Genomic DNA, 26,553 nt, shown 5'->3' with positions numbered 1-26,553 from the left:
TGCAACGTTCACAAAAGAACCCACCCCCCTCCCCCCCTTATAAAATGATAAATTTTATAGCTTTTCAAGCTAGCTCTGTCACATCAACACAAAAATCAAGGAGATCATCATGTGCTTTCATATTTGAGGTGCAGCACGCACACAGTAAAAGCCTCTCCCTTTTTCATTTGAAGCTTCTCCCTTTTACATTTGAAGGCTTCTTCAATCAAGCTCAATGCCATGCTCAATCATTTACATTTGAGGGCTTTTCAGAATGATGTACCAACTTTTTTTAACATGATTTGCTCTATAATGTACCAACCTTTTTTAAATGGCGTTCTTGTAGGGTTGAAGCGTTAAGAGGGCGACGGCGGTGCAAATCAACTCATCAAGGTCGCTATGAATTCTATGATTTTCACTTTAATGCATTGTTTTCAACTTTGTGTGCACATCCCTAACATTGTTTTTTTTTTGCGTTGTAGGTACCATGGATTCCAACCCAAATCAGTTTATCGACTCCCAACGGGAAGACGACAACCCTATTCTCTCCCAACCTCCATTTTCTCAATCCACTTTCTACCCATTCCCCCACCCTTCTTTTCATATGCCACCTCATGGCTACCAAGCCATGATGAATTCTCCCTCCATCTCTCCTAATTCTCCCTTTATGTTTAGACCCCCAAATTATGGATCTCCTACTCTAAATGCTCATAGCCCACATTCGACTATGGCTACTCATCCTTCTCATCCCTCACCCCCTTTGAGTGTCACTAGTCCTAACTCCAATATGGATGCCGCCCCCGATCATGTGGCGTCCACTCCATCACCCAACCCTACACCTAATGCCATGCGAGCTTCTCAACACAAGGCAAGCCGTGCCAAACCAACGAAGAGGAAAGAAGCCACCAATGAAGAGGTTGTGTTACAAAACCAAACCGCAACAAAGAAGCCCAAAGCCTCGAAGAAGAAGAGCACCATCGACTTGGGAGACGATGACGACGGCGACAACAAGAAAAGCAAGTGGAAAGATTGGTGGGTGGACCAACGCATTCATATCCGGGGGGGCATGAATGAGGAGTTCAATAATCCCGGGAAGCAAGGGATCAATTTATGGGCAAAGGTGGCTACTAAACTAGCCACCACTTGCCCTGAATTTGATAAAGATAGTGAAAGTTGCCGCAAAAAGTGGCAAGCAGTATTGCAACAATATCGACAGGACAAAGTCCATAACTCAATTTCTGGTAATGACAGGAGGCATATATGCAAATGGTTCGACATAGTGGATGAATACTACCACGCCAGAGCCACTGTTACTCCTGTTAGCCACGCTTCTTCATCCACAATGGAGGATGTTACCCCAACAAATGGTGACACCTTAGAAGAAAACCCCTCTCCAAATCCAGAGAAGACCCAACCCACTCTGTCCTCTACCCGTAAAGTCGCTCTGAAGTACGAGGAGTCCTTGGCCGAGATGGCCGGTACAGGGAAACTTCTCTTGGAGCATCTCAAAGAGACCGCTAGCCAGAATATTGCCTTGGAGAAGGAGAGGCTCAATATACTAGCTGCAATGCGCATGACTATGAGTGTTTTTTTGAAGGAGTCTAGAGGGGGTGACAACTAGTTTTCTCACAGCTTCATTGTTTTTCCACTGTTTGGTTGTAATTTGTCAAAGCTTTCAAAGCTTTCTTCTTTTAATGTCTCCAGCTTTCAAAGTATGAAAAAAATGTTGTAAATTAAAGTAGACCATGTGCTAAATATCTTGCATCATTTCAACATGTTCGCAGGATTAAATGGTCATATCCAAGGAAATGGCTCTCTATTGTGCATGGTTGTGTTCTTTAGCCATTTATGAATTGCTAAAGGAACCCAGCTTTCGCAATGATGAGTCCATGGTGCAAACTTGGTTGCATGTTTGCGAGTGCATGGCACGGTCTGTAAGCCTCAAGAAGATCGCCAACCGAAGAAGTGGTCATGAACAACGGCGTGTATGGGCATACCCACGTCCACAAGGCTTTGTTCGATGCTATCTCTTAAGTGCTTACAATGCTAGCATGTTCAAGAGGCGTCTGAGGGTCAGCAAAGAAACCTTCAATTACCTTTGTGGAAAGCTTGCACCCTTCATGCAGAAGAAATCCACAAACTTTCGCAAGGCTGTGCCAATACAAGATAGAGTAGCAATCGCTCTTACCAGACTTGCTACTGGAGATGGTCTCTTGGGCCTCGGTGACACTTATGGATGTGCGAAGAGTACATCTTGTGGAATTGTACTTGATTTTTGCAAGGCAATTGTGAAATCTAGCCTTAGGGATTTGTACATCAGATGGCCCACAAGCTCTCGACTTGCGACATTGGCGCGTGAGTTTGAGGCTGCAAGAGGAATCCCCTTTGTTGTTGGTGCAATAGATGGTTCCCACATTCCCATCATTGCCCCAAGGGACAACCATGTCGACTACTTCAATCGAAAAGGTTTCCACTCTATTTTGCTGCAACTAATCGTATCTGCTAATTGTTCAATATGGAATTATGATGTTGGATGGGCCGGATCAGTGCATGACTCCTTGAATTTCACTAGAAGTGAGCTAGGTCAAAGATGTGCAAAAGGTGACCTAGGCAACTATTGTCTAGTTGGTGATTGCGCTTATCCGGCACGGCCATATATGCTAGTGCCTTTCAAAGGGTGCAAAGAAGGGCTGTCACGTCTCAAGTACTACTGGAATTTCATTCAATCTAGTACAAGGATGCCAGTTGAAAGAGCATTTGGAATGTTGAAGGCAAGGTTTAGAATTTTGTTAAAAAGATGTGACATGAATCTACGTTATGTGCCAGATCTTGTAGCAGCTTGTCTTGTGCTTCACAACCTTTGTATCCACCATGGAGAATCTTTTGATATGGAGTGGGTGCGAGAGGCAGAAGCAGAATTGGCGGGTCACGTTGGGCGTGCAACAGAGGATCGAAGAGCAGGTGCTACTTCCATGATGGAGCTCATGGCAACACGGGAAATCGGAGTAGAGGAGGCTATGGAGCGTGCTCAAGGGAGCGATGAAGGAGGTTCCAATGACCTTGGAGTAGGCTCCGAGAGGCGAGACAGTATTGCAAAGGCAATGTACAAAGAGCAGGCATGGATGAATGTCCAAGAATTTTTTGGAAATGAGGCTTTAGAGGAATTAGATTCATCATCATCTTCAAGTTAATGCTTTTGTAACATATGCGTTCAATTAATTAAATTTTATGCTATGGTTTGTACTATGCTTTATTGATGCAAATGTCAAATACTTCTTCATTTCACTTTGTATTCCGCCGCCACCCAATGTTCACACAAGCCGGCGGAAGAAAATCGAGTGACTTTTTCTTCCACCCTCTGTGTGAACAAAAGGGTGGCGGAAGTGTGCATTACCTAACTCTACCACCCGGAAAACCAACTTTTGGAGCCTCTCTTCCGCCCCCTCAATGTGAACCCAGCCTTAGTGAGTCTAGAGCGAAAGTGCCACATTCAATGATACGCTGATCACTCCCTACCATATTACCGAGCTGGCAACCTTAGGCCTGTGTCACACACAACCCTCACGGGCTTAAGAGACAGCCACAATTCAAATCATGAACTACAACGGACACAACCCAAATTCGTGAGTGGCTGTAGCACCTACCGGGCTCCGCGTTTATGCCAAAGGATCACACTAGCACTTCTCACATTCAGCATCCTTTTGCCAAGTCACCATCATTAATGTCAAGAAGATTAGTACAACGGTGCTCCCTTCAGCGGCGGCACTGCCTCTGGCAGTGCTATGTGGATTTTTTAAACTATGTGTACAAAGGCATCATCGACAATCAACAAATCAGCGCATCCGCTTGCCGGATTTGCTTCCTACCCAGTGCCACCCCAAAGCCCTGCAACTTGATGGCTTCTCTATACTACCAAGATTGCAATACGCCCAATCAATTATTGGTCCATCCTCATCAAGAGGTGGTGCATCCGGGAAAATGAAGACACACAAGATTGCGAGTTGTAACCCTTGTTGACCGCCTCGAGATCTCCTTGGAAGATAATGGGGAATTGGACCACACATTGATCAAGTCCATTTGACTTAATTAACATGCCATATGTAGTAGTTGCGACCATCGACACAAACACTTCGGCCACCTCTCTCTCTCTCTCTCTCTCTCTCTCTCTCTCTCTCTCTCTCTCTCTCTCTCTCTCTCTCTCTCTCTCTCTCTCTCTCTCTCTCTCTCTCTCTCTCTCTCTCTCTCTCTCGGTACCCTAACTGTCGTCCTACAGTCGCCCCCTCCTCTGCCCCCCTTGGCCTCCCCCTGGGCGAGGGGCTGCCCTATGGGGAGGCACCAAGAAACAGCCTCGCCCCCCTGTGAACTCCCTGCATAACCCTCCACACCGCATCAGACAGCCTTCAGCCAGCCCGCCACAAAGCTCGCCATTGAATCTCAGCCGGCTGTCGAAGTCATACCCGAAGCTCTGGACGACTTCTCATCTAATAAAGCTCGTCCTCTGTCGAACCCAAATCCCCACTTGCAATCGAATCTCACTTAGTAAACCCACCCACTTTGCATCCTTCGTCGAACCCACTTTGACCGACTTACTGAGTAAATCCATCTTCCACAGTAAACTCTCCCATCGAGTAAAACCATGGCCACACGAGCTTCATCCCGAAACAAGCTTACCTTTGCCGGGGTTGTGGCAACACCCCCAAAAACGGACAGCATCAGTCGCCTTCAAGGTGAAGTTAAAAGACTCCGCAAGGAGAATGACGAGCTGAAACAAAAGCTCATCGCCGTCGAAAATCGGCTAGTCGCGGTGGAGAACCACCAGATGGAGGAGATGGAACAGATGCAAACCAAGTTCAACAAAACAAAGGAAGAAGTGTAGACCACCCTTACAAAGGCGATCAAAAATCAAGTGCAAGAAGCCATCATCCACAAGGTTGACGATCGTGTGGCGTCCACGCTACGCGCGCGACAACGGCAAGAGGAGATTGCTCTCAATGTTCGCATTGGTGGTTGCCAAGTGACTGGCAAGGGGAGGGAGACCTCAAGTTCCATGAAGCCATTGCCTGCATCCAGACAACAACCCACATGATAGAGTGGGATCCAACAACAATCGACTCCATCACACATGACCATCGCACCAATCATGCAATCCTCACTTTCAAGACAAAAGTGGACCGAATTAAACTCCTTGAACAATCAAGGCTTCTCAAGGGTACTAAAATCTGGTTCGCAGACGATCTTACCCCCGACCAACTCAAGCAAAAGAAGGTAGAACTACAAAAGGTGTGAGCAACGCGCACAACAAAAAAAATGAGCAGTATATCGAAGAGGTAAAGCCATTATTCCCCCCCACCCCCCTCCCCCCCCCCCCCCCCCCCCCCCCCCCCCCCCCCCCCCCCCCCCCCCCCCCCCTCTCTCTCTCTCTCTCTCTCTCTCTCTCTCGTTAGGTATTCAAATCCAAGTTCAACTAATTTATCGATATACCTGTGGGCACTTGCCCTTATGGCATGCAGACACACAAGCATTACAAGTTAAGTTTGCATAGAAACCTCTTTTGGCTATATATGTAAGGTTATTATTTACACAATCCATAATCAACAATAGCGTGGGTTTTTCCTTTATATTGTGTCGACTCTCTCTTGCTCGCTCTCGTTCAATCCCTTCTGTTGCACGCTCTCCATGGCTTGCCCTCGTTGGCACCCACCATAATCGAAACCCATCATCTAGTATCAGAGCCACAGGCTTAGCGCTGGAAGGCCTTTCAGGCGTACATATCAAAAGGTGACTGTTGAAGGCGGTTTTAAGCTTCTGCAGTGTTGCAACACGCGCTGCAAGTGGTGACAGTTTGGCGCTGCAACTCCACACAGGCTGGGGTTTCCTACGTACTAGGCGATCTTGTTGAGCTTGTTAGCAAGATTGCGTGCAGGTTTGAGTTGGTCACTACTCACGCGGTGCATCAGAGAGCCCAGGAGGGCGTTAATGCTGCTAGAGCCCACGCGGGTCAAGGAAGGAGGTCGGCACAAGGTCTGGAAAACGCTGGGTGCAGCAAACAAAGTGCAGCCCCACATGGGAAGTAACCTTTGCAGAGAGCAGTGAGGAGTTGTGAACCAGAACGACAAGGCGTCATTTCCTCTGCGTGCCTGCGACCTGATTGTCGTTTTTGTTAAAGGTTGATTGTCGTTTTTGTTAAAGGTTCATACACTCTAAGGCTTTAGCCAATTCAATTTTACCCGTCGCCAGTAAGAAAGAGCTCTTTCACAACCACGTTAATCATCAGCATTGGTAGGTCTTGATGAAGAACCTGTTTACACACAAAACTATACTCTTCCGTCATATAAAACATGTGTGTCGAAAGCTTTTTCTGAAATTCTGCTTTCAACAAAATTACTTTATTACCGAGAATTTGGCGCGACATATCGAACGTATTTGTTTTCTTTTGGCCGTCATCAATTTTGACACCTTTGATGGAAAACTGTCAACAACTTCAATCATCATGTCATAGCTTGATTGATTTAATGGATTTGGTCTTCATACACGTCATATGCATATCAAGGGATACTTGATGCGGAGAAATTTATGGAATATTGTTAGATTTTTTAAAAAAAGAAGATATTCGAATCTTCCAGGTTGGAGTATTTTTTGGCTATCATGTCTGCATCAGAACTGCTACTCCAAATGATCTGATTGAGCAAGATTTTTTGAACTTTCAAATACAAGCTTTTGCAATCAGAAGAACCTGGTCAATCAACATATGCAAATTGATTCGAGGTATTTTCTACCAATTGAAGCTACCGACCCTTCCAACTGTTTGCTTCAAGCACTCGGTACATCAACAAATGCTCCACATGAAGATCTGCTTTGAGATTGCAGTACAAGTTTTCACAAATTATTTTACCAGTTCAGTGTCATAGTTTTGTTTTGTCATATAATTTTCAGTCAAAGTCTTCTTTTACCTTATCTGTTGTCAATCATGCCATGATAAAAAAAAACTTGTATGGGTTAGACATTGCCACGAAAATCAAATGGTAAGAACTCCCAAAAGTATTTGTTCCCAGCCCATTTTTGTTGCGCTTTTCATGAGGTTATTGGGTACACCTGAAACCCAAGGTTTGGCAGTGAACCAAAAACTCCATTTTTGGTACCTAAATAATTGGCCTACACCCTATCTGTTCAAGGGGGGGATACTGACCTAGCACCAGGTTATGGATACACAAAAAATCCTTGGTTGTGAGAGAACCTAAAACTCACGGTTGACGAGTACACCAAAAACTCGAGGTATCATGAGAGGCCTGTCTAATTCGGGCTTGAGGGGGGGATTGTTAGGTGTTCAAGCCCGAGTTTGGCTAATTTGTCGGTATACTCGTGGGCACATGCCCTTATGGCATGCAGATAAACAAGCAATTACAAGTTAAGTTTGCATGGAAGCCTCCACTACAACACAACATGGAGATATCGACGTGCGTATATCGACGAAATTAGCGGGCGTCGCTACACCCGTCGATATACGCGTCTCAATGTACGTCGATATACGCGTGAAAAGGCTTTACTTCCCACGCGTATATCGACGCCTATAGCGACGCATATATCGACACAAAAAAAATTGGAGGAAAAAAGAGAAACCCGTGAGCAGCAGGGGTCATTTTCGCCTGCGCTCTGCTCAAATCTTGGCCTCCACCTGCTGCGCAGGTATTATGCCCCCCCCAACCCCTCTCTCTCTCTCTACATCGTGTGTGTGTGTGTGTAGGAAAGAGAGAGAGAGAGAGAGAGAGAGAGAGAGAGAGAGAGAGAGAGAGAGAGAGAGAGAGAGAGGTGTGTGTGTGTGTAGGAAAGAGAGAGAGAGAGAGAGAGAGAGAGAGAGAGAGAGAATTAATGTATGCTTAGGAAATTAAAATTTAAAAAAAATAATTAAAGAGAGAAATGAAATGAAATGTTATATTAACGTCTTCGAAAGGCCAAAGTGACCTATGAGACATGAAACAAGAAAGTTACAATGTGATGGATCTGATACAAAGTCAGAGTAAGAAGATGACAAAATAAAATATTATGGAATCCTAAACTGCTGGGTATGGACTAAACGGTTAAACCAGCTGGCTGGGATAGGTAGATCATAGGAGATCCAGCAGCTGTCGCTGGCGAATCTCATCAATCTCCTCCATGGTCAGTAGTCTGACCGGGCGTTATGCATGTCGAGCCAAAGTGACCTAGCTAGATCCTCTGATGCAGCCTCTGTCGATGTTGTGTAGTCCTTCGCAGTCGTGGACGTCTAGATCTCCCTAGCTCAGTCGCTCGTTCGATCAGTAGAGAGATAGGGAAGTAGAGAGAGAGAGAGAGAGAGAGAGAGAGAGAGAGAGAGAGAGAGAGATAGAGATAGGAAATAGAGAGATAGAGAAAGAGAGTTATATATATATATATATATATATATATATATATATAGAGAGAGAGAGAGAGAGAGAGAGAGAGAGAGAGGTAGGGAAGTGAAGAGCGAGACAGAGAGAGAGAGAGAGATAGAAAAATAAGGAAATAGAGAGAGAAAGAGAGATAGCGAGAGCAAGATCGAGAGAGAGAGAGAAAGAGAGATAGCGAGAGTGAGATCGAGAGAGAAAGAGAGATCGAGATCGCTTTTTTGAGCAAGAACCATGCAAGGCTTCTGAATCTTTCTCAAGTTGCTCATCCATCTCCACATTATCTTTTGGCTTGGACATGGAGGCCCCGTCCGGTTTACAATCAGGTAGAAAACTTTCATTGGGTTGAGAACTTCCATGGCTTGTGCTTTCATCAAGTGCGGCATTGGAAAGCTTTCTCTAATAGGCTACCTCGGAATGGAGGCAGGTGGGTTCGTAGATAGAGAAGAAACTATGGAACTAAAAGAGGCAAAGGGGTTTTGTCTGCTACATGCACTGCCATGTACACCTGGGAGTGCACGTATGTGTCTACCCATATAGGATTTGACCAATAAAGACGAGATTTTGACCCGGTGGTCCTGATCTTCGTACACCTCTGGACCGAGGTGTACGGAGATTGGGCAAGACTAGAGAATGCAAGGTAGTTTACATTGTGAGGAGTATATATATATATATATATATATATTAAAACAACATTCATAATCATTGTAGATGGAAACGTCATCAACTAACATGGAGGAAAAGATTGCATGCTCGTGTATGCTCTGCAAGTATCAAATCATGCGCAAGCGTAGGATATGTAATGAGCATGTGCACAAGTACGGAGAGTTTGCTAGAGAAACCGTACAAAATCTGTGATACGACTCCTACGGAACGGGCATTGATTTCCCTAACATAGCACCTACTTCTGAGAGAGAGAGAAAAAAGAGATTTACATTGTTTAGGTACGTAATTTACAAAAGAGATTTTCCGATTGCCACGGTGATGTGCTCGGAGAGCTTTTTAATTTAATGTGGCTTAAACAGGTTATTGCGGGAGCAACTTCTCCCGGCTGGCAATGAAATGCCCCCCTCTAGGCCAGACGCAAAGCAACTTCTGACCTCAGTTGGCTTGGACTACAACAAGATTCATGCATGTCCAAATGATTGCATTCTTTTTCGCAATGAATTCGCAGATTGTCTGTCGTGTCCTAAGTGCGGAGCAATGCGCTACAAACAAGATGTGCTACAAACAAGGGTCCACAGATGCTTCGACCCCTCCTCGCTCACGACCCCCGTCTTACCCAGGCACACCTCTCGACACACCTCTTGGCACACCTCGGACACCTTGGGGGGCACACGATCCTAGTGCCTCCAAGCTCTATACCGTACGGGGAGATGGTTCTGTTGACATGGATAGAGTCGGGACTGAGATGCGACAACGGATTCGCCAGCTCGTGGAGCTGCAGTTTTCGACTAGCATTCTGACGTCTTGGGATCAGCAAGACAAGGAAAAAGTCACTTACATAGTGGAGACCATCCTGAGAGAGTACCAGCCTGCTCCGGGTTCTTCCGTTGTTTCGGCACGGTGGATCAAGGGTGTTGCACGGGACACCATCAAACATCGATGAGATGCAGCTCGGAAGGCTTTCAGGACCGGCTCGTCGAAGCCTTCGGGCATCCCACACGAGGCGTGGCTGCAGATCAGGGAGGATGAGCGGACAATGGCCACGCGGTTTAGACAGCAGCGTGAGGCCGCGCAGGTACGACAGATGACTAGGGGGACATCTCATCTTGGCAGCGGAGGCTTCGACACCTTTCGCTATGAGTTTGTGAGTTTCTAATCCAATCTTAACTATGGTGTTTTCTAAAACGCGATGAATCATGTATTCTTATTACTTTGATTTTTGTATAAACGTAGAATCTTGCGATGCGTCGAGCTCCATCATGCGAGGAGGAGTCAGATGGATATCGCAGAGGTATCTATGAAGTACTGAATGATCTTGAAGCTTCAGGAGAGCCTGTAGACTGGGAGGCCTTACAGTCTCGCTGATCGCTTGAGGTGAGACGTTAATATGTGTGAGTTGATTTAATTAAGTTAGTATATGTGAATTAATATCAATACTAATTTTGTGAGTTGTTCTATGTGCAGGTTGCGACGCCTAGTCATTAGTGGACTAGATTTCATCTATATGCTTTGTGAGACACAGACACGCTTCTGTGTCTCTTTTTTGTACAAATAGTTAGTGTTCAGACAGTTATTGTTTCCCTTATGGTTATGATTATTGTCATTGTCATTGTATAGACAGTTATTGTTTCTCTTTCTGGTTATGCTTATGGTTATTGTTAATTTTGTTTATGGTTATGGTTATCTGCATTATGGTTTTGATCAAAGTGGTTATAGCCGGTTATGGTTTTAAGTTATGGTTATGGTTTGTTATGGTTATGCTTTTAAGTTATGGCTATGCTTTTCAGTTGGTACGGTTGTCTTTCATTGGCCTTAAATCTCATGCGAGATCCTACATGGATAGCATGTAAGAGGTGTATACATGATATGGTTTTTTTTGAAAAGTTTATGTAAAAACAAAGGGAACTCTGTCGAAATTTTGCGCGCGGGAGCATGGTTGATATTTTGGTGCTGCTCGCTTTCTTGGGCAGAGGGCAGGAAGTCTGGCTGTGGCTGTGTCCATCTTTTAACTGGGCAAAGGCCAGGCTACCTGCCCTCTGCCCAAGAATTTTTTTTTCTGCTATGGTCTTCGCTATATGTGTCGCTATGCCCGTCGCTATACGCGTCGCTAATAGCGACTGGTTTCACAACGACGCGTATAGCGACGGGAAGCGTCGATAACACCTGTTTTTGTTGTAGTGCTCTTTTTGTTATAAATGTCAGGTTATTGTTTACACAATCCATCAATCAACAATAACATGGGTTTTTCCTTTATACTGTGTCGACTCTCTCTTGCTCGCTCTCGTTCAATCCCTTTTGTTGCATGCTCTCCATGGCTTGCCCTCGTTGGCACCCACCATAGTCTAAACCCATCATCTCTCTCTCTCTCTCTCTCTCTCTCTCTCTCTCTCTCTCTCTCTCTCTCTCTCTCTCTCTCTACACGTGCACTATTCTCGTTGTTATTGGAGCTGTAGGGCACACTTTCAGATGAAAGAAGTTATGACATGTGTCGGGGGAGGGGGCGGGATGTTCTTCGTATGTATGCTTGACTTGTATGGAAAACTTTGTTTCTTCCCTGGATTGTGAGTGGAGTTGTAGCTATGTGGACACAAAGCCGATGATAGTAGAGATGGAAGGATAGTAGACAAAGGAGGTGAAGAGTTGTTGAAAGAGGAGTGCGAGCAGACATGTGAGCACGAAAGAAGCAAGGCATTACAACATGCAAGAGCGAGAGCATAGATCGAGGTAGAAGAGATGGGAGGTGTGGAGTGGGATTATAGTGCAAGGAGCACCATTTGGCAGCAGCACCTGTGTGTGTGTGCTTTCGTGTAGAGTTCACCCCCAAAGGTGCTGCTAGAATTCTGGGCATATTGGGCATACTCTTTCCATCAGGCCAGTAACTCTACGCCATGGCAATCTACAAGCAATGGCACACTATTCTAGAACACTCCATGTTCCATGCAAATGAAAAGGGTGAAACCCTATGCGTGACCTTTGTCTCCACCAACAACTGGCGCGGCTACCATGCCACAACTGGAAAATGGATTCCCCATCCTAACCTAGCCTTCCTGCCCTTCCCTATCACTTGTGTGCACTCCTCCCATAGAGACCTCATTCTAGTTGAGTCCTCTCCTACTATACTCCATCTGTAAAATTTTACCACACAATGCCACTGGCCCTTGCACTACATGGGGGATCCACCCTTTGGGATGGGTAATGTGTATTGGTGCCATTGTCATCTATGTGTGGCTGATTGTGAGGGGCAAACAATATTCAGCTTCATAGGTTTGATGAGGGCAAACAATTTGGGAGCATCTCTCTCTCTCTCTCTCTCTCTCTCTCTCTCTCTCTCTACATCGTGAACACTGCATGGGCACCAGATTGAGGAGCTATTGACACATGGAAAAATAAATTTTGGAGCAAGGACGTTGGGTGCCTGGGTGGCACTCAGAACAGAGGGCCGAAAGGTGTGGAGGAATAGACTCGTCAAGTTGTAGAGAGCAGTGACCGGAGCAAGGAGCTACTGACCCTCAACTTTCCTCCCACCAATTTCAATGATAGCAGTAGCATGCATCTCTGTAGCTCTGATCATCCACACTACCATCGCACCATATTCTCAGTGCAAAAGCGTATGCTAAAGCATCGCCTTCCACCTCCCATTGGGAGAGCCATGCCAGCTTCACGGCCAATTTCCCGTGCCAGATCGCCTCCTTCCAAGCCTCTTGCTGCAGTTTCTGGCTCCGAGATTTCGACCTTGGCTATTTTAGGAGAGGGGGATATAACTTGGTAGAGCGCATGCATTTTTGTGCCGGCATTGGGTCCCTCTAGCTCAACCCTTTAGTAGTTAGAGATTGATGCCTGGCTTGGGCTCTACTACTTCAGGCAATGGCCGAGAACATTGCAGTCTTAGCAATGAACCCACTTACAGTTGCGTTGGCAAAGATATGATATTAGTGTGGGGAGAAGAGCTTGTTGAATTATACACAGATTGGGTCATCTCAGCGGAGGCCTTGAAGGAGGCTCCACAACTTTGAGTAGTACTAATCTTGGATTGATGAATGTCGGTGCAACATCAGGTATAGCTTGGGCGGTAACAAAGCCAACAATGGTGAGATTTCTGGGGGGCGAATTCAGGTTGTAGGGAATGGAGGAATGGAGGAGGTCCAGGAGACCATGAGGAGGTGGGCACTGGGAGGTGGCTCGCAGGCCCGCACTGATGAAGATGGTGACTTGGCGAATATAAGGTGCTTGGCGAGCATATTGATGTAGACAGAAGCACCAGAAGTGGCACACTGCACAAGTTGGAAGACCCGCAACCCGAAACTGGGAGAGAAAGGGACAATGCAGAAGAAGAAGAAGAGATTTTTAACATCGTAGCCTGTAGGACTGTGCAAAGGTGGTAGGCTAGAGCCTAGGAGCCTGTGTGTGTGTGTGTGTGTGTGTGTGTGTGTGTATCCCTGTGCCGTCGGGCTTCTACAGAACGCACTGGTCGGATCAAGGACATTCCACCACGTGTCAGGGGGGCGTAATCCCTCCCCCTTCTATTATAGTATAGATAGATATATTTTTTTGTGAGCCCCACATTGGTATCTCAAGGGTAATGTGCACTATGATCCAGTTCACGTGAATTGTTGCTTGGCAACTTGTGTGCAATTGGCAACCCTCAACCCTCCAATTCATGTGAAGGCCTGGAATTCCGGAAGTTGATTCAAAAAAAGCTATTTATCTCAACTTGATGCCAAAGTTTCTTCATTGATTTCTTCAAGTGCCAGCTCGCTCCACCTCCTCACGTAGGAGCAATTGCAATTGGTTACAAGGCTTTTCTCGACAACCCCACATGTAAATTGAAATCATCGCAATAGTTGCAAACTGATGGTGCACGTGAATTGTCTCTATTAAACCTCTTTCTTTTTGGAACTCCCTTATTCCCCTTTGTTACCATGTATATGGTAGTGATGTGTGCGAACACACTTAGGAACATCGAGGCACTTTTTCCCTCACTAGAGGTTTTTTCCCTCGTGCTTTATATATATGTCCATAACGATAAGGCTATCTTATTTTGTATTCACACACCAAGTAGTACATTCTCCATTGTGTGCTTGAGCTTCTTCTCCATCTCCAATTTGTGTGTGCATTCTTGCAACCCTAACTCCAACAACTGGTAACAGAGTAGGTTGTGCCCTCCCGAGCATAGTATTGCTAGCATCACCAACATCCCCTCGTTCACTTTTTTTGATTTGGGTGAGCTTTTGCAAGCTTCAGCAAGTCGATAAATACTTTGGGAGATGTAAGACAGAGGGGAGACAGACTTGCAAATAACCACCCAACCATCCTATATATAGGCCCATTAGGGGAATTTTGAGGTCATTTTTGTGCCTTTTAGCGTGTAGAGAGAGAGAGAGAGTGTGGTCTCAACCAATGGTTGAAGAGCTTCCGTTACGGAACCTCTATTTTTGAAAACTCACAAAAAAAGCAAATATTCTATCTTTACCGCAACTTTGAGCTGGTAAATAGCAATGTAAACAAGTAAAAGTGCAAAGGCATTCAATAGCTGTCGCTTTTAGAAAGACGTACTTCTCATATTATATTGTTTTCATTTTGCACGTCGTCATCATAAAACAACGTTTGGATTCTATCTCATGATCTTTTACAGATTTGAACCGTTTTTTGCACATTCTGCTTATTCTTCTCTTGAACTCAGGCTAAACTTCTCTGCTCATTTCTTTTTTCACCATGGAATCTTCATCATGATCAAAACGACCAAGAACTTCCATTGAAGCCATTGTCACTTACAACACGACTGATCAAAATGGAGAATGGATTCCAATAACTATACACAAAGGAACGTGGATACTGATGCAACAGAACAAGAGAATAAAGTCTTCCACCAAAAACTCTTTCTTGGCGGGATGGAAGGGTATTGTTAAAGATTTCAGCTTTGGCGACAACAAAAAATCAATCAAAGAGGTGCTGGTGCAGCATGTGTACATGCATAAAGATCTGCATATTGACTCAGAGAGTTCTGCTTTGCCATTACATAGACCAAACTGTAAGTCTCTTAACTTAAATCCTTATTTGTAATGCATGTTGTATAAGGTTATTTGTTGTACAGATTTGTATCCTTCAAACATTATGGAATGGCAGCCAGTAGAATGTGTTATAAAGATTCTGGATGTGTGTCATGGATCAATTGGTGAAGAAATATACAAGGGAAGGACTAAGGGTTCATTGGCAGAGAATGGAATATTCTTCTTTGACCATTATTATGTTCCACCTAGAAGGACTGGAGAACTTGGAGCCACAACCAAGCTAGACTTGCCTGATTTCAAAAGTGGAGAATGGTCACTCCCTAGCTCAAATACAAGTGAGGGCTACAGGTGCAAACTGTTTTGTGAGATTCAAAAGTGTTTGAAAGCAAACATAGCAAGCAAACATAGTAGAATTTCTATATTCATGCCCATTACAGTTTTTGTAGACTTCTTCTCTAATGCTGAAGTCAGAAAATCTAGAACAATGTTTTCAGTGAAGACTTTAGACTTAGCAAATATACTTGAATTTGTGGATGAGGGTTGGAACACCAAAACAGTGAATGGAATCACTTGTAATGTGCAAGCTGGCTCAATTGCTTGCAAATACATGATAGGGACACAAAACTTCATTATGTCATTTTATTACAGAAGATGGCACTATGTTGGTGGTCAGCTAACTCCACTTGATCAAGACATGGAGGACTTCATTGACAGCCCAATAGAAGACATTGATATATGGGTAAACAATGAGCATCTGTCAATTGTAAAGATAAGAGGCATGTGTAGCTTACATCAATTGAGATTGGACCTGCAAAATGATGAAATTGAACTGCCCACAACATTCTGCTTTCAAATAAATGGTGGAAAGGTAACTGTTATCCCTAAAAGTCTCTTGTTCTCTTATTGGTTCTTTATTTAACTTGGACTATTTTTGTAGGTATCAAAAAGGAATGAAAAGAGGCTACAGTGCAAGGACATCTTGGATGGCATTGTACATTTGGTGCCTTAAACATCCTTCAAGGCAATTTTGTAACACATGACCTGCAAGGATCTTATTTTGTATCACATGACCTGCAAGGATCTTGTTTTGTATCACATGACCTGCAAGGATCTTATTGAAATAAAGATCTAAAAGGATCTTTATTTTGTTATTGAAATGCAACTTTTCCAAACATCAATGATTTTACTTCAATGATTTGATTTTGTAACAGAGTTTTAAAACAAGGTGATCAAAATGTATTCAAATTCAAATATTTGCAATTACATAGAATAGACAATTGGATACAAGTGGGCTATAGAATAGACAATTGGATACAAGTGGGAAGCTTGATACAAGTGGGCTACAATTAGAGTGGGCTACAAAAACCTAGAATAGTTTTCTGCCAGGAGTTTTCCTGTCCCTAGGGGACTTCCTTAATGGGGTTGGTGCTTTTGCACTGGGCTCTTTTGTCCTGGGAGATTTTCTTGTGGGATCTTTGGCAGGAGGGCTGCTTCCTCTTTCTCTTATCATCCATCTCTTTACTTGCCTTTTCCTGCTCACCACTCTCTTCTTCCTCTTCACTTCCCTTTTCCTCTTCTAGTTTTGCTTTCCCCTTCTCTTCAACATCATCATCTTTAAATACCTCTTGCAGTTGTCCATTTGCTTGAATCATATACTTGATAATCTTTGCTCTTGTCAACCATACATGGTTCTCACTATAGCACTCTCTGTTGATCTATACAAGGCAATAGAAAGCAAGTTTTAGGAACAATAAAATGAGAAAAAATACAGCTGGCAAATATGAAATATGCTATACTTCTATATTCTAATTGTCATTGCAGTATATGAAGTCCAAGAGGAGCTTGGCATTTGTCACTACCCTCCATCCACATGAATGGCTTTCAGGCTGGATTGGAACCTGCAACTCATTACATGTATTTATGGGAAAAAATATTTGAGGATAATCCATTGAAGTGAACAAAGCATAAAGAATTCCAACCTTCACAACTGAAAATTGGATTTCAGTCAGCATCTTTGGCATGGGTGGACAATTCTCCAGTGTCTCTATAAATCTTGTAGCAGCACTGTCCAAAATTCTTTATTAAAAGTATGTGCTTGAGGTTCTGCTTGTGGTTTACAAAATGTGTCTGCTACTATACTTACAATTTTGCTTGACCATGTACTCCAGCAAGAGAATTGACAAAGTAGCATTTTCTTTTCACAATATCAATTGCAATTAAACTCCAATGTGAGCTATGAAAACAAGCCTCAGTTAGCCTTCTAACATGAATTAGTAAATTCTCTTCACAAGGTGTAGGTAGGAAACTTACCTCTCATGATAAGGAATCAAGAAAATTTCATAGATTTCCAAGTCCACATGAATCAACCACTTTGTGAGCTCTCTAATATTTGTCTCTGTCCTGAGAAAGTGGGAGATAGAAGGGTCTAAAAATTCCACCTTTTGTTGAAGGTCTGGCTCATATGTATGCATCATTAACCTGGTACAAGATATTGTTATATAAAGAGTTCTTGCTATAAACAAAAATACAGAGGAAAACAAAAACAACCTGAGGCATGTGATAAGGAGTGGAGAATTCATCTCCTTGGTCCAGTCCTTAAGAATTTCCAAGGTCTCAGAGTCAAGTGAATTGTAATCCTCCCTAGGATCCTCCTCATTGAATAAAGCGACAACAAAACCAGTAGGATTGACACTCCTCAAGAGGGGCACTAGCTGAGGTTCCAACAGGTCAAGCTCCTTTCTCTCTGCAATTTCCTTGTCTTCCTTTGCTCTCTTTTTCCTTTCCTTTTCCTCTTCTTCAGTAATATCAACTACTCCTACTTCAGGCTCGTTGGGCTTCCTCCATGGAGGAATGTTGAGAATATTAAAGGCCTTAATATCATGCATAGGGACAGGCTCCAACATTCTTGAAAACCTGTATCTCAGCCTCCTGAGAGTGATCATGTCTTTGTCCATCAAAGTAACCCTATGGGCATGAGCTGCGCAGATATAGGCATCTTGGAAAAGCTCAATCATAAAGTCCTCAGAAGCCTCCTGGATACATGCCAATGCAGTTCTAGTCCACCTCATGTCAATCTTGTACTCCTCTGCAACTTGTCTGCATAGTCTTTGGAAGGGCAGTTTGGGAATTGCAAGATTGATGGCCTTTATGGCCTTCCTTATCTCTCTTAGACATTTGACCCCCTGCTTGAACTTTCTCTTTGTAAGGAGAGGCTTAAGCTGCAGTGGCTTGGAAGCTTTCCTCTGATGTGTAGTTTTTCTTTTGCTTGGTTGAGGGTCAGGTGTGCTTGGTTTAGGGTCCTTCCTCTGAGATGTGCTCTTCTTTGGTTTGGAAGTACCAGCTGAAGCTTTGCTAGGCTGAGCTTCTTCTTCATCTTTGGATAGAGGCTTATCAACCTTCCTTGCAGTCTTCTTGGTCCTTGCCATCTTCAAAAGGGATAGGAATGATTGTTACACAACAAACATTAGTAAAAAAAGTAAACGATGTATATTTAATTTTTATTATTACTTTATCAAAGTAAACTCCTCCTTTTCGACATAGTGGCACACATTTCCATACAAAGTGGAACACATTGCGGTGACACCCTGTACGCGAAATCACAAAGGGACCAATGTCCTCACACTTTCGATGATCGCGCACGGGGTGACGGAGTGCCAAGCGGTACACAGAGGCACACATTGTATGCATGGTAAACTTCTCCTTGTGGACATAGTGGCACACATTCCGGTACACATCGTAAACACATTGCGGTGACACTCCGTACGCGAAATGACAAAGGGAGCACAGTCCTCACACTAGTGGCACACATTGCAGTACACATCGTAAACATGATCACACTTGTGGACATAGTGGAGCACATTGCTTTGATACTCCGTACGCGAAATGACAAAGGGGGCAAAGTCTTCACACTTACGAATATCGCGCACGGGGTGACGATCAAAGCGCTCGAAATTTTGGGTTGTGGAAGTGCGAGAACCGGGTAGAACCTCCTTCAAAATGCGCTTAGTTTGGGCTCTGAGGAGGTTTATATAGGGTGCTTTGCGCAAGTCCCTAGGCGCATACTAGCCGTTGGACCACACTTCGAGGCGGCAACCGATTTGCACACCCCCCGAGGCGACGTTTTTGGCTATAAAAAGAACCTACCCAACCCGTTTTTTCGCTTATTGTCATTCACAAGGCTTCGAAATTAAGCCTCCAACCCTCCAAGCGACACACCGCGACACCCCGTGCACGATTTTGGGAGCTGTCGACCTCTTCCTAGCAATAGGAAATTGCGTACCAAGTGTCACTCCGTGCGCGTAGTTAGTGAGTGCCAAGTTTCTCTTAACCCCTCACAGTTCGCATAGCAAGTGACAAACTTAGCATGTGACAATTTTATGTAATTCTTTTTTGATTGCGCTTAATTTGTGCGCTTAATTTTATGCTTTTAATTTGTTTGTAGACTTGATATAAAGAAGGGTGGTTAATGTCTTGATAGACTTCTCTTTTCTCTTTTTCAGCTGAGCATTTGTGGATTGTCATAATGGATATAGAGGATATACAAGAGACCACTGATGACAGGCTGATGTCTTTTCTTTACAAAGTTAATGAACTTACAAGATTTCAAAGTGTTAAACAGATTTTTAATGCTGCCTTTGATCTTCAAGCACTTGTGGATGGCTTCTCTACACAAATTAGTGACTTGAAAGAGATATATACAGAATTGATCAGAGATCACAGGCTTGACAATCTTGTTCATTTTGTTGATATATGCAAAGCAGGTAGCTTGTCAAGGATAGGTATTGCAAAGAAGTGGTCAAGCCTTCATCCAGACTGGCAAAAGATCATAAAGCCTTGCAAATTTCATGGTAATATGCATTGCCAGTTGGTAGATTATGACCTTGGACTTATCATTTTCTTCAGTGTACTCCCAACACCAGAGGGCAAAGAGATTCCAAAGCAGATTTCCCAGGCTGAGGAGGACCATGAGAAAGAGGAGATAGAGATGGAGTTCCATGAAGAGGAAGAGAAGCTACAAAGCACTGTGATGCTGGACATTGCAAAATTTAAAGCAGAAAACATCACTAAAGTGGAGAATGTTGACATTGAGGATGAAGATGTTGATCCTTTGCATTGCACAGCAACATTTCCCACATACAAAGTTAACAAAAAGGAATATGTTTTGCTGAATGACATTCAACATCTTTTTGATCTAAGGGAAGATTATGCTTTGGCAGTTTTGGCTGAGTGGGGATCTAATGACATAGGATTTATTGATTACTCACCTTGCCCCTTAGCAGTCTTGGACACAGAGGCAGAAATTTTTATTGACAGCTCAAGTGTTGGAAAGCATGTGCAGGACATTGTTCTGAGATATGAGCAACAGGGTGTACCTTCTGAAGAGGAGTTCAATGAGATCCAGAAAAGGCTTAAAATAGAGCATATGGGAGAGGAAAAGACCAGAGATTATGAAGTAAGGCCAACTAGATCCATTGATATATGGGAACCTGCCTTGTTTGAGGAGGATGAGTCTCCTAAGGTATGTTAATGACCATTTTGCCCTGTCTTATTAATGTGCTGAACAATTAACCAAGACATATTTTTGCAGATTGAAATACTAGACACAGACAAATTCCTTGGCAGGGGGAAGGGTTCCAGACCCTTAAATTTAGGAAGGAACCAGAGCTTGGGACACTTTATTGGGAAGCTCAACAAAGAGACTGTCATTATATTCCATAACAAGTTTACAAGAGAACCATTGCTGCCAATGCTTGCAATTAAAGCACTTGCAAAGGTTGTTGGTTCATATCAGCTTCCTCCAGGGTTAGAGAAGTTAATATTGGTGGAAAAGGAGGAAGCCATCAGAATTTTTGGATTCTTCCCTGGCCTTACTGGTTCTAGAGCTGGTTATTTTGCAACAATGGCATCCTATGTACTTGCCCACTCTGGGGACCTCAAGAGACAAATGATAGGCTACAATAAGCAGAATTTTCTGAAGTTTAGGGGTGAAGTTGCTCAAACCTGTACTTTGGCCCACTTTCTACCTTGTGTCTCTCTTGTAGCTAGCCATTGTAAGAATTTTTCATTTGCAGATGAACTATTATATGAATTTTGTCTTTTCTACTTGTTCCTGTGTAAGGCATTTGCTAAATCTGAGTTCAGTAGTGCTTTCTTTGTCATTTTTGATTTGGTTCTATGCCATATTTGTCTATAGAACCATTGGAAAACCTCAAGCAAGCTGTTTGCCTTCACTGCACCTCCTCCATGTCTTGTATGCTTGAAAAACTTGGTTCCTGCTTGATAATGGGATTTCTCCATGCCTTGTGTAGACCATGTGGACAGGGAGCCCCATCTCTTTACAAACCAGGGAGTGTGATTGTAAATTATATGATGGCAAAGTAAAAGTGTGTCAATAATTAGTAAGTATGAGATTAATCATATGCTTCCAAACTAAAAGTATGTACATATTAAAAAGGTCAGAAAATAAATAAAAAACTTACCATGTAATGTGTGAATTCCTGATCCCAAGCATCTTTCATTGCACTTCTGAAGTTATTGAGCACTTTCTTGAAATTTGGCAGATCATTTTTGCCCCAGGATGTCTTATCACAGTAGGAAAATACTTTGTCTAGTGATTCCCATACCTCTGCCTTTTTGTTTCTTGATGTACCTTCAAGACCATGATCTTTGATGGCATTGTGGAGAGCTTTCCACTGGTTATACTTCACATTGGATGAACCCTTCTTGGCATTTACCTTTCCTAGCTTGCCATGAAACCCTAGGAAAGCTCTGGCCTTCACATCACCAACAGATACCTTTCTAGGCACATTGTTTCCATTTGAAGACCTCTTCAGGTCTGTTTCAATCTTAACCTTACCACTGCGAAGGCCAATTTTTGATAAAACCCTTTCAATACATTTGATTGCAGCATCTCTAGCTGCTTTTGGCTGTAACTTCCAGGCAAACCCCACATACAGATGTACAATTTTCTCCACAATTCTGCAAAGAGCATGCAGAGTGCATATGTGGACATTAGCAAGTGGAATATTTAAAACTGCTTTGAAGTTTGGATCTTGAGTATGCCTATTGGGTGCTTTGTTCCAATTTGCAGGATTACATTCTTTTGCTGATGCCATACAATACAAACAAGGGCTCTTTGCCATAGCTCCTTTGGAGACATTGTATATACATTTAAGGGTTTTAAGGTCTCCTCCCATGTGCCATTCCACCCTGTAACTTCCAAACCCTTCAACTTCAAGCTCTTCCCCTAATTCTTGTGCATTAATGACTTCGGGTATTGTTGTTTGATGGAAAACCCAATCCAGAACATCAAAGTCTTCACTCTCTACTTCAAAAGCACCTAGCCGCCAGACATTCTTCTCCGATTGCACGCTGAAGTACTTGGTATCCTTCGGTTTCAATGCTCTGTTCATTAAAGTTATGGAAATCCTCTCAATTTTTCTGTTCTTAACAATCTCACATTCATCAAGCTTTATCACAAAACTGACAACACCATTTGCTTCTGTATGCTCCTGCTCATAGAATCTGATCATTTCCTTCTGAAGTGTCTTCAAGTCAAGGAAAATATTATTGAACTCGTCAAATTGAAGATCCCTCTTTTTACCATGATAGGTACCATGAATGTGGTGAGGCTCACCCAACATCTCCATTATCCTCTCATTGATCTTTTTCCTTGCCTGCTGCACAATGGATGGCTTTGGAAGCAAAGAGGACCTGACCTTACATTGCTTTAACCGTGACTTCATATTTCTGAACAGCTTGCTATAACCATCTCTTCTGCTAATGCCTACCTTATCCATAGTATATTGCACATCCTCCTTGTCCAAGCAAGAGCTCTGCAAAAATCCCTCAATGCACTGCTCCTTTGCCTTTTTAAACTTCTTCTCTGTGAAAATCTTTTTGGCAACCTTGAGAGGTAAAACATCACAATAATGTTTAGCTGCCATTTCCATGTTTGATGCAGAGTTTGGTTGTAGCAAAGTCCTAAATCAAAAGGTACAAAATTAACTGATTATTGTCCAAATGACACCAACAAAATAAACAAACTAAATTAAAGTTAACTGAATATTAATCATTTAATAAAGAACAATAGCATAATAACAATAACATAAGCATAATAATGTGGAGCAGAATCATAATACAACTTAACAAAAAGATTAACAACCTAACATAAGCAGAATCATATAAAATAAGCATAAGCAGAATCATATAAAATAACAATACCTTGCTGCTCTGATTCTCTTGCTGCAACCTCCTCCACCACGTCTCAAGGCTTCAATGTTCTTTAACTTCTTTTCTCTTTGTCTGTTTCCTAACATTGTATTCTTGCTTCTAGCTTGTTTGAGCTGAGTTTGTAGCTTTTCGTTGCTCTCTTTACATTCCTCAAGTTGTTGTTTAAGAGTATTTATCATTTGTTTGGTCAAATGATCTTCTAACTTAAGAATATCTCTCTCTGCCGCAAGACTCTGTGTATAACCCAGCAACCCTCTTTGACCATCACCCACAAATTTTATCAAAGATGAACAATTTGAGAATGGGGGAGTGCTCTTTGTCATTGGGTCCACTGGATACAATCTTCCATCAGTCCATAGATCAATGTGATTTTTTTGATCTTGCTGCATTGCTTCAAATATGGACGAGGACATCTCTGCACATTTGTTTCTCTTGCGCACTGGACAATATTCTTCATTTAGCTCAATGTGTAGATGGTATAAGCTTCTTCTCTTCCTCATGGAAGTCTGTTAACAGTATTTGTCAGAGATAGTACTATAGGAAAAAGCTGTGCAGATACGAGGAAGAAGACGACACAGAAAAGGTTTGTTTCAGCTTTTGGAAATTTTGAATTTTGGGCCAGAACTGACGTTTTCGTTAGTTTTGGAGGGAGTATTTTTTAGAATACGAAAGATCCTAGAAAGATTTGACAATGACATGTTTCGGTGGAGGTAAAAAGGACGCAAACTCACCTTTTTACAAACATTTCACTATTTTTAAAATAAAGTATATATTCTCTCTCTACATATTCTTACAGGGCACAAAAGTGACCTCAAAATTCCCCTAATGCCCAAGCCCTCTGGCTCTTAGCTATATATAGACCCCCTATACTGCAAGTGTGTCAGGCACTTTGCCAAGGTTGTGCTCTCCTAGTCCAACCCTTGGCATGACATTAATCCCCTTTTGGAGAAGCATTTTTGTCCTCGAAAACAAAAGTGGTAAGATCTTCTCAAGAACACTAATGTTTAAGAGAATGGTACCTCTAAGAGATTCAGTTGTTCATGTGGCAAGTACATAGTTCAGTTGGAGGTTGAATGAAACAAAGAGAAACATCTTGATTTTCCACATTTTGTTCATGTGCAACTGTTGATGTAACTGGCTTAAATCCAACATAGTGTGTAGACTCTATTTATAACTCACTTGAGTATTGTAAACGTGTTACCAGGTGTCTGGATGCATGACAAGGAGTCAAGACTTTTTGGAGATACTGGAACATTAAAAAATACCTCTTCTCAACTTTCCATGAAAGTGACTCGCTGACATAACTCATTAGCCTATACAAAGTCCTTGACTTGTTGTCATTTATGTAAGTAGGCAACCCCACCATAACGGTGAGCAAGGTTGAAAACATGACATAAACATGCAAGGACTAAACCTAGTCGCACATGTTTTGCATCATGATGAACAAACTCCAAACTGGAAAAGTAATCTTTTCCAGATGGGTTTCTTCTCGCTAACGTATGCTCTTAGCATATCCTTTAGCACTAGGTTAATACTTACCAATTGCCCATTTGTCTTTAGATGAGTGGCAGTATGTAGTGTTTTCTTCCCACCCGTTTACAGACAGTCCTTCAAAAATGAATGGTAAACATGGGTTCTCAATTACTCACAAAATTGTGATGCAATCCATGTGAGCTATACAGATTGGAATGAACCAACTTGGTTAAAGAGTGGACTTGATTGATAAAGGTATACAATTTAATCAATCTATCAACAAACACACATACCGAGTGTACACCTCATATGGTAAGTTGATAGATCCACAAAATCTCATAGAAACAAGGCTTTGTAAGATATTTTGTCCATGAATTCTCATGTTGTTCCAAACAAGCTTGTGTTAAACACTAGGGCCCATAACACCTAGTGTGCATGAATTTAACACAAACCTATCTGAACCCGCGTTTTCATGTGTAGGATTTCCATGGTAACTACGCGAAAATCGTGCATCAAAAGTTATATCATAGTAGAATGTGAAAAGTCAATCACATCTAGGTACCAACAATGAAACATTTTCATTAATCGTACATAGCCGTGCTATATATATAGACAACCATCCCTAAATGCTCTTTATAGTACTTCTAACCTCAAAAAGTTTGGACTTGGTACCCTACAATTTTTGGCCATTGAAATTGCTCGTGATACTTTGTGCTCAAAATGGTCTAATAAACGGATGTGACTAGCACCTAGGGACTCTGTCACAACACATCATTAGAAAACAGGAGCCAATGTCAATCCCAGAGACTCATATTCTCCACTGTAGAATATGTCTCAAAAAACAATGTTAGCAAAAGTGACCTCTAGCAAGCACGAGATGTACTTGTGTGTGGAGGTAATTGCAAACACTCAACGACATGAGCGAGCGTGACCCTCATATACTTTGCTCCACATTGACTAAACCGAACTACAGTAGTTCCTGGACCATGTTGCACACCTTGTGACTAACAACATGTGCCAAATAGAACCCTATGATGTAGGTATATAATTGTTTCAATAGGGAACGAACTTGTTATGATATCTTGATGAACAAGCAAGAGAGAAAGTGACACAACTTTTCCAAAATGCTATGCTCTTAAATGACCTTGTCATGTGACTAAAGAGGAAATTGGATGAAAGTATACTTGCAAATACATCCCACATGTAGACTGTAACCAAACCTATTTGGAAATAAAATGGAACCAAATTAGATGCTTATGATGAGGTTGAAAATACCTCACACTTACCCGAATGGCCAGTTTCCACCTGAAAAAGTACATCACCAAAATTCCTTTGACCTATTAAACACTAAAAATAAAAATTAGTGAAGATAAAGAAATTCTCTATCCGCTAAAAAACATAGACTAAAGACGAAGGCTTTATCTTCTCTACCTCATAGTCAAGGACGACTATGATTTCAAGAGAAAGGTAATGTCATAAAATCTAATATCTAACTAACCGAAACGATTTTCTCATATTAAAGTGATCATTTAATGTGGGAGAATCAATGGGAACAAGAGCTAGAATATAGACATGTTCTTATGGAGCTATCTCAACACGGGACCAAAGTTAATGGGTCCAAATGAGAGATGGTATGTCAAAGAGCAATGCTAGCTAATGGAGCTTGAAAGACCTTAGGGTTAGCTTTATTAAATACCTCCAAAGGTTAGTGTTAAAAGTCCTTAGACCTAGGACCTTAGGGTATTTTAGACCTTAGACAAGCTAAGCACGTGCTTGAGGTGCTTGTTGTGCTTGAG

The 26,553-nt window shown here is 42.6% G+C and overlaps 2 protein-coding genes across 2 annotated transcripts; both read left to right on the top strand.

Moving 5' to 3' along the window:
• Positions 1-706: 706 nt before the first annotated feature.
• On the top strand, positions 707-1,600 carry LOC147435545 (uncharacterized). Its single transcript, XM_086487745.1, has one exon. The coding sequence runs from the start codon at positions 707-709 to the stop codon at positions 1,598-1,600; it is 894 nt and encodes a 297-aa protein (XP_086343871.1).
• A 1,141-nt stretch (positions 1,601-2,741) lies between these two features.
• Positions 2,742-3,170, top strand: LOC147435544 (uncharacterized). The gene has a single exon (XM_086487987.1). The coding sequence runs from the start codon at positions 2,742-2,744 to the stop codon at positions 3,168-3,170; it is 429 nt and encodes a 142-aa protein (XP_086344113.1).
• The last annotated feature ends 23,383 nt before the right edge of the window (positions 3,171-26,553 follow it).

The sequence above is a fragment of the Adiantum capillus-veneris genome, chromosome 18 (assembly GCF_014529385.1).
Source record: "Adiantum capillus-veneris isolate H3 chromosome 18, ASM1452938v2, whole genome shotgun sequence".
NCBI lineage: Eukaryota > Viridiplantae > Streptophyta > Polypodiopsida > Polypodiales > Pteridaceae > Adiantum > Adiantum capillus-veneris.
Note: the sequence above shows the minus strand (reverse complement) of the source record. Positions and strands in the feature narration are given on the sequence as shown.

Coding starts and splice junctions, on each gene's coding strand:
- LOC147435544 (XM_086487987.1), top strand. CDS start 2,742: ATGTTGAAGGCAAGGTTTAGAATTTTGTTAAAAAGATGTGACATGAAT.
- LOC147435545 (XM_086487745.1), top strand. CDS start 707: ATGGCTACTCATCCTTCTCATCCCTCACCCCCTTTGAGTGTCACTAGT.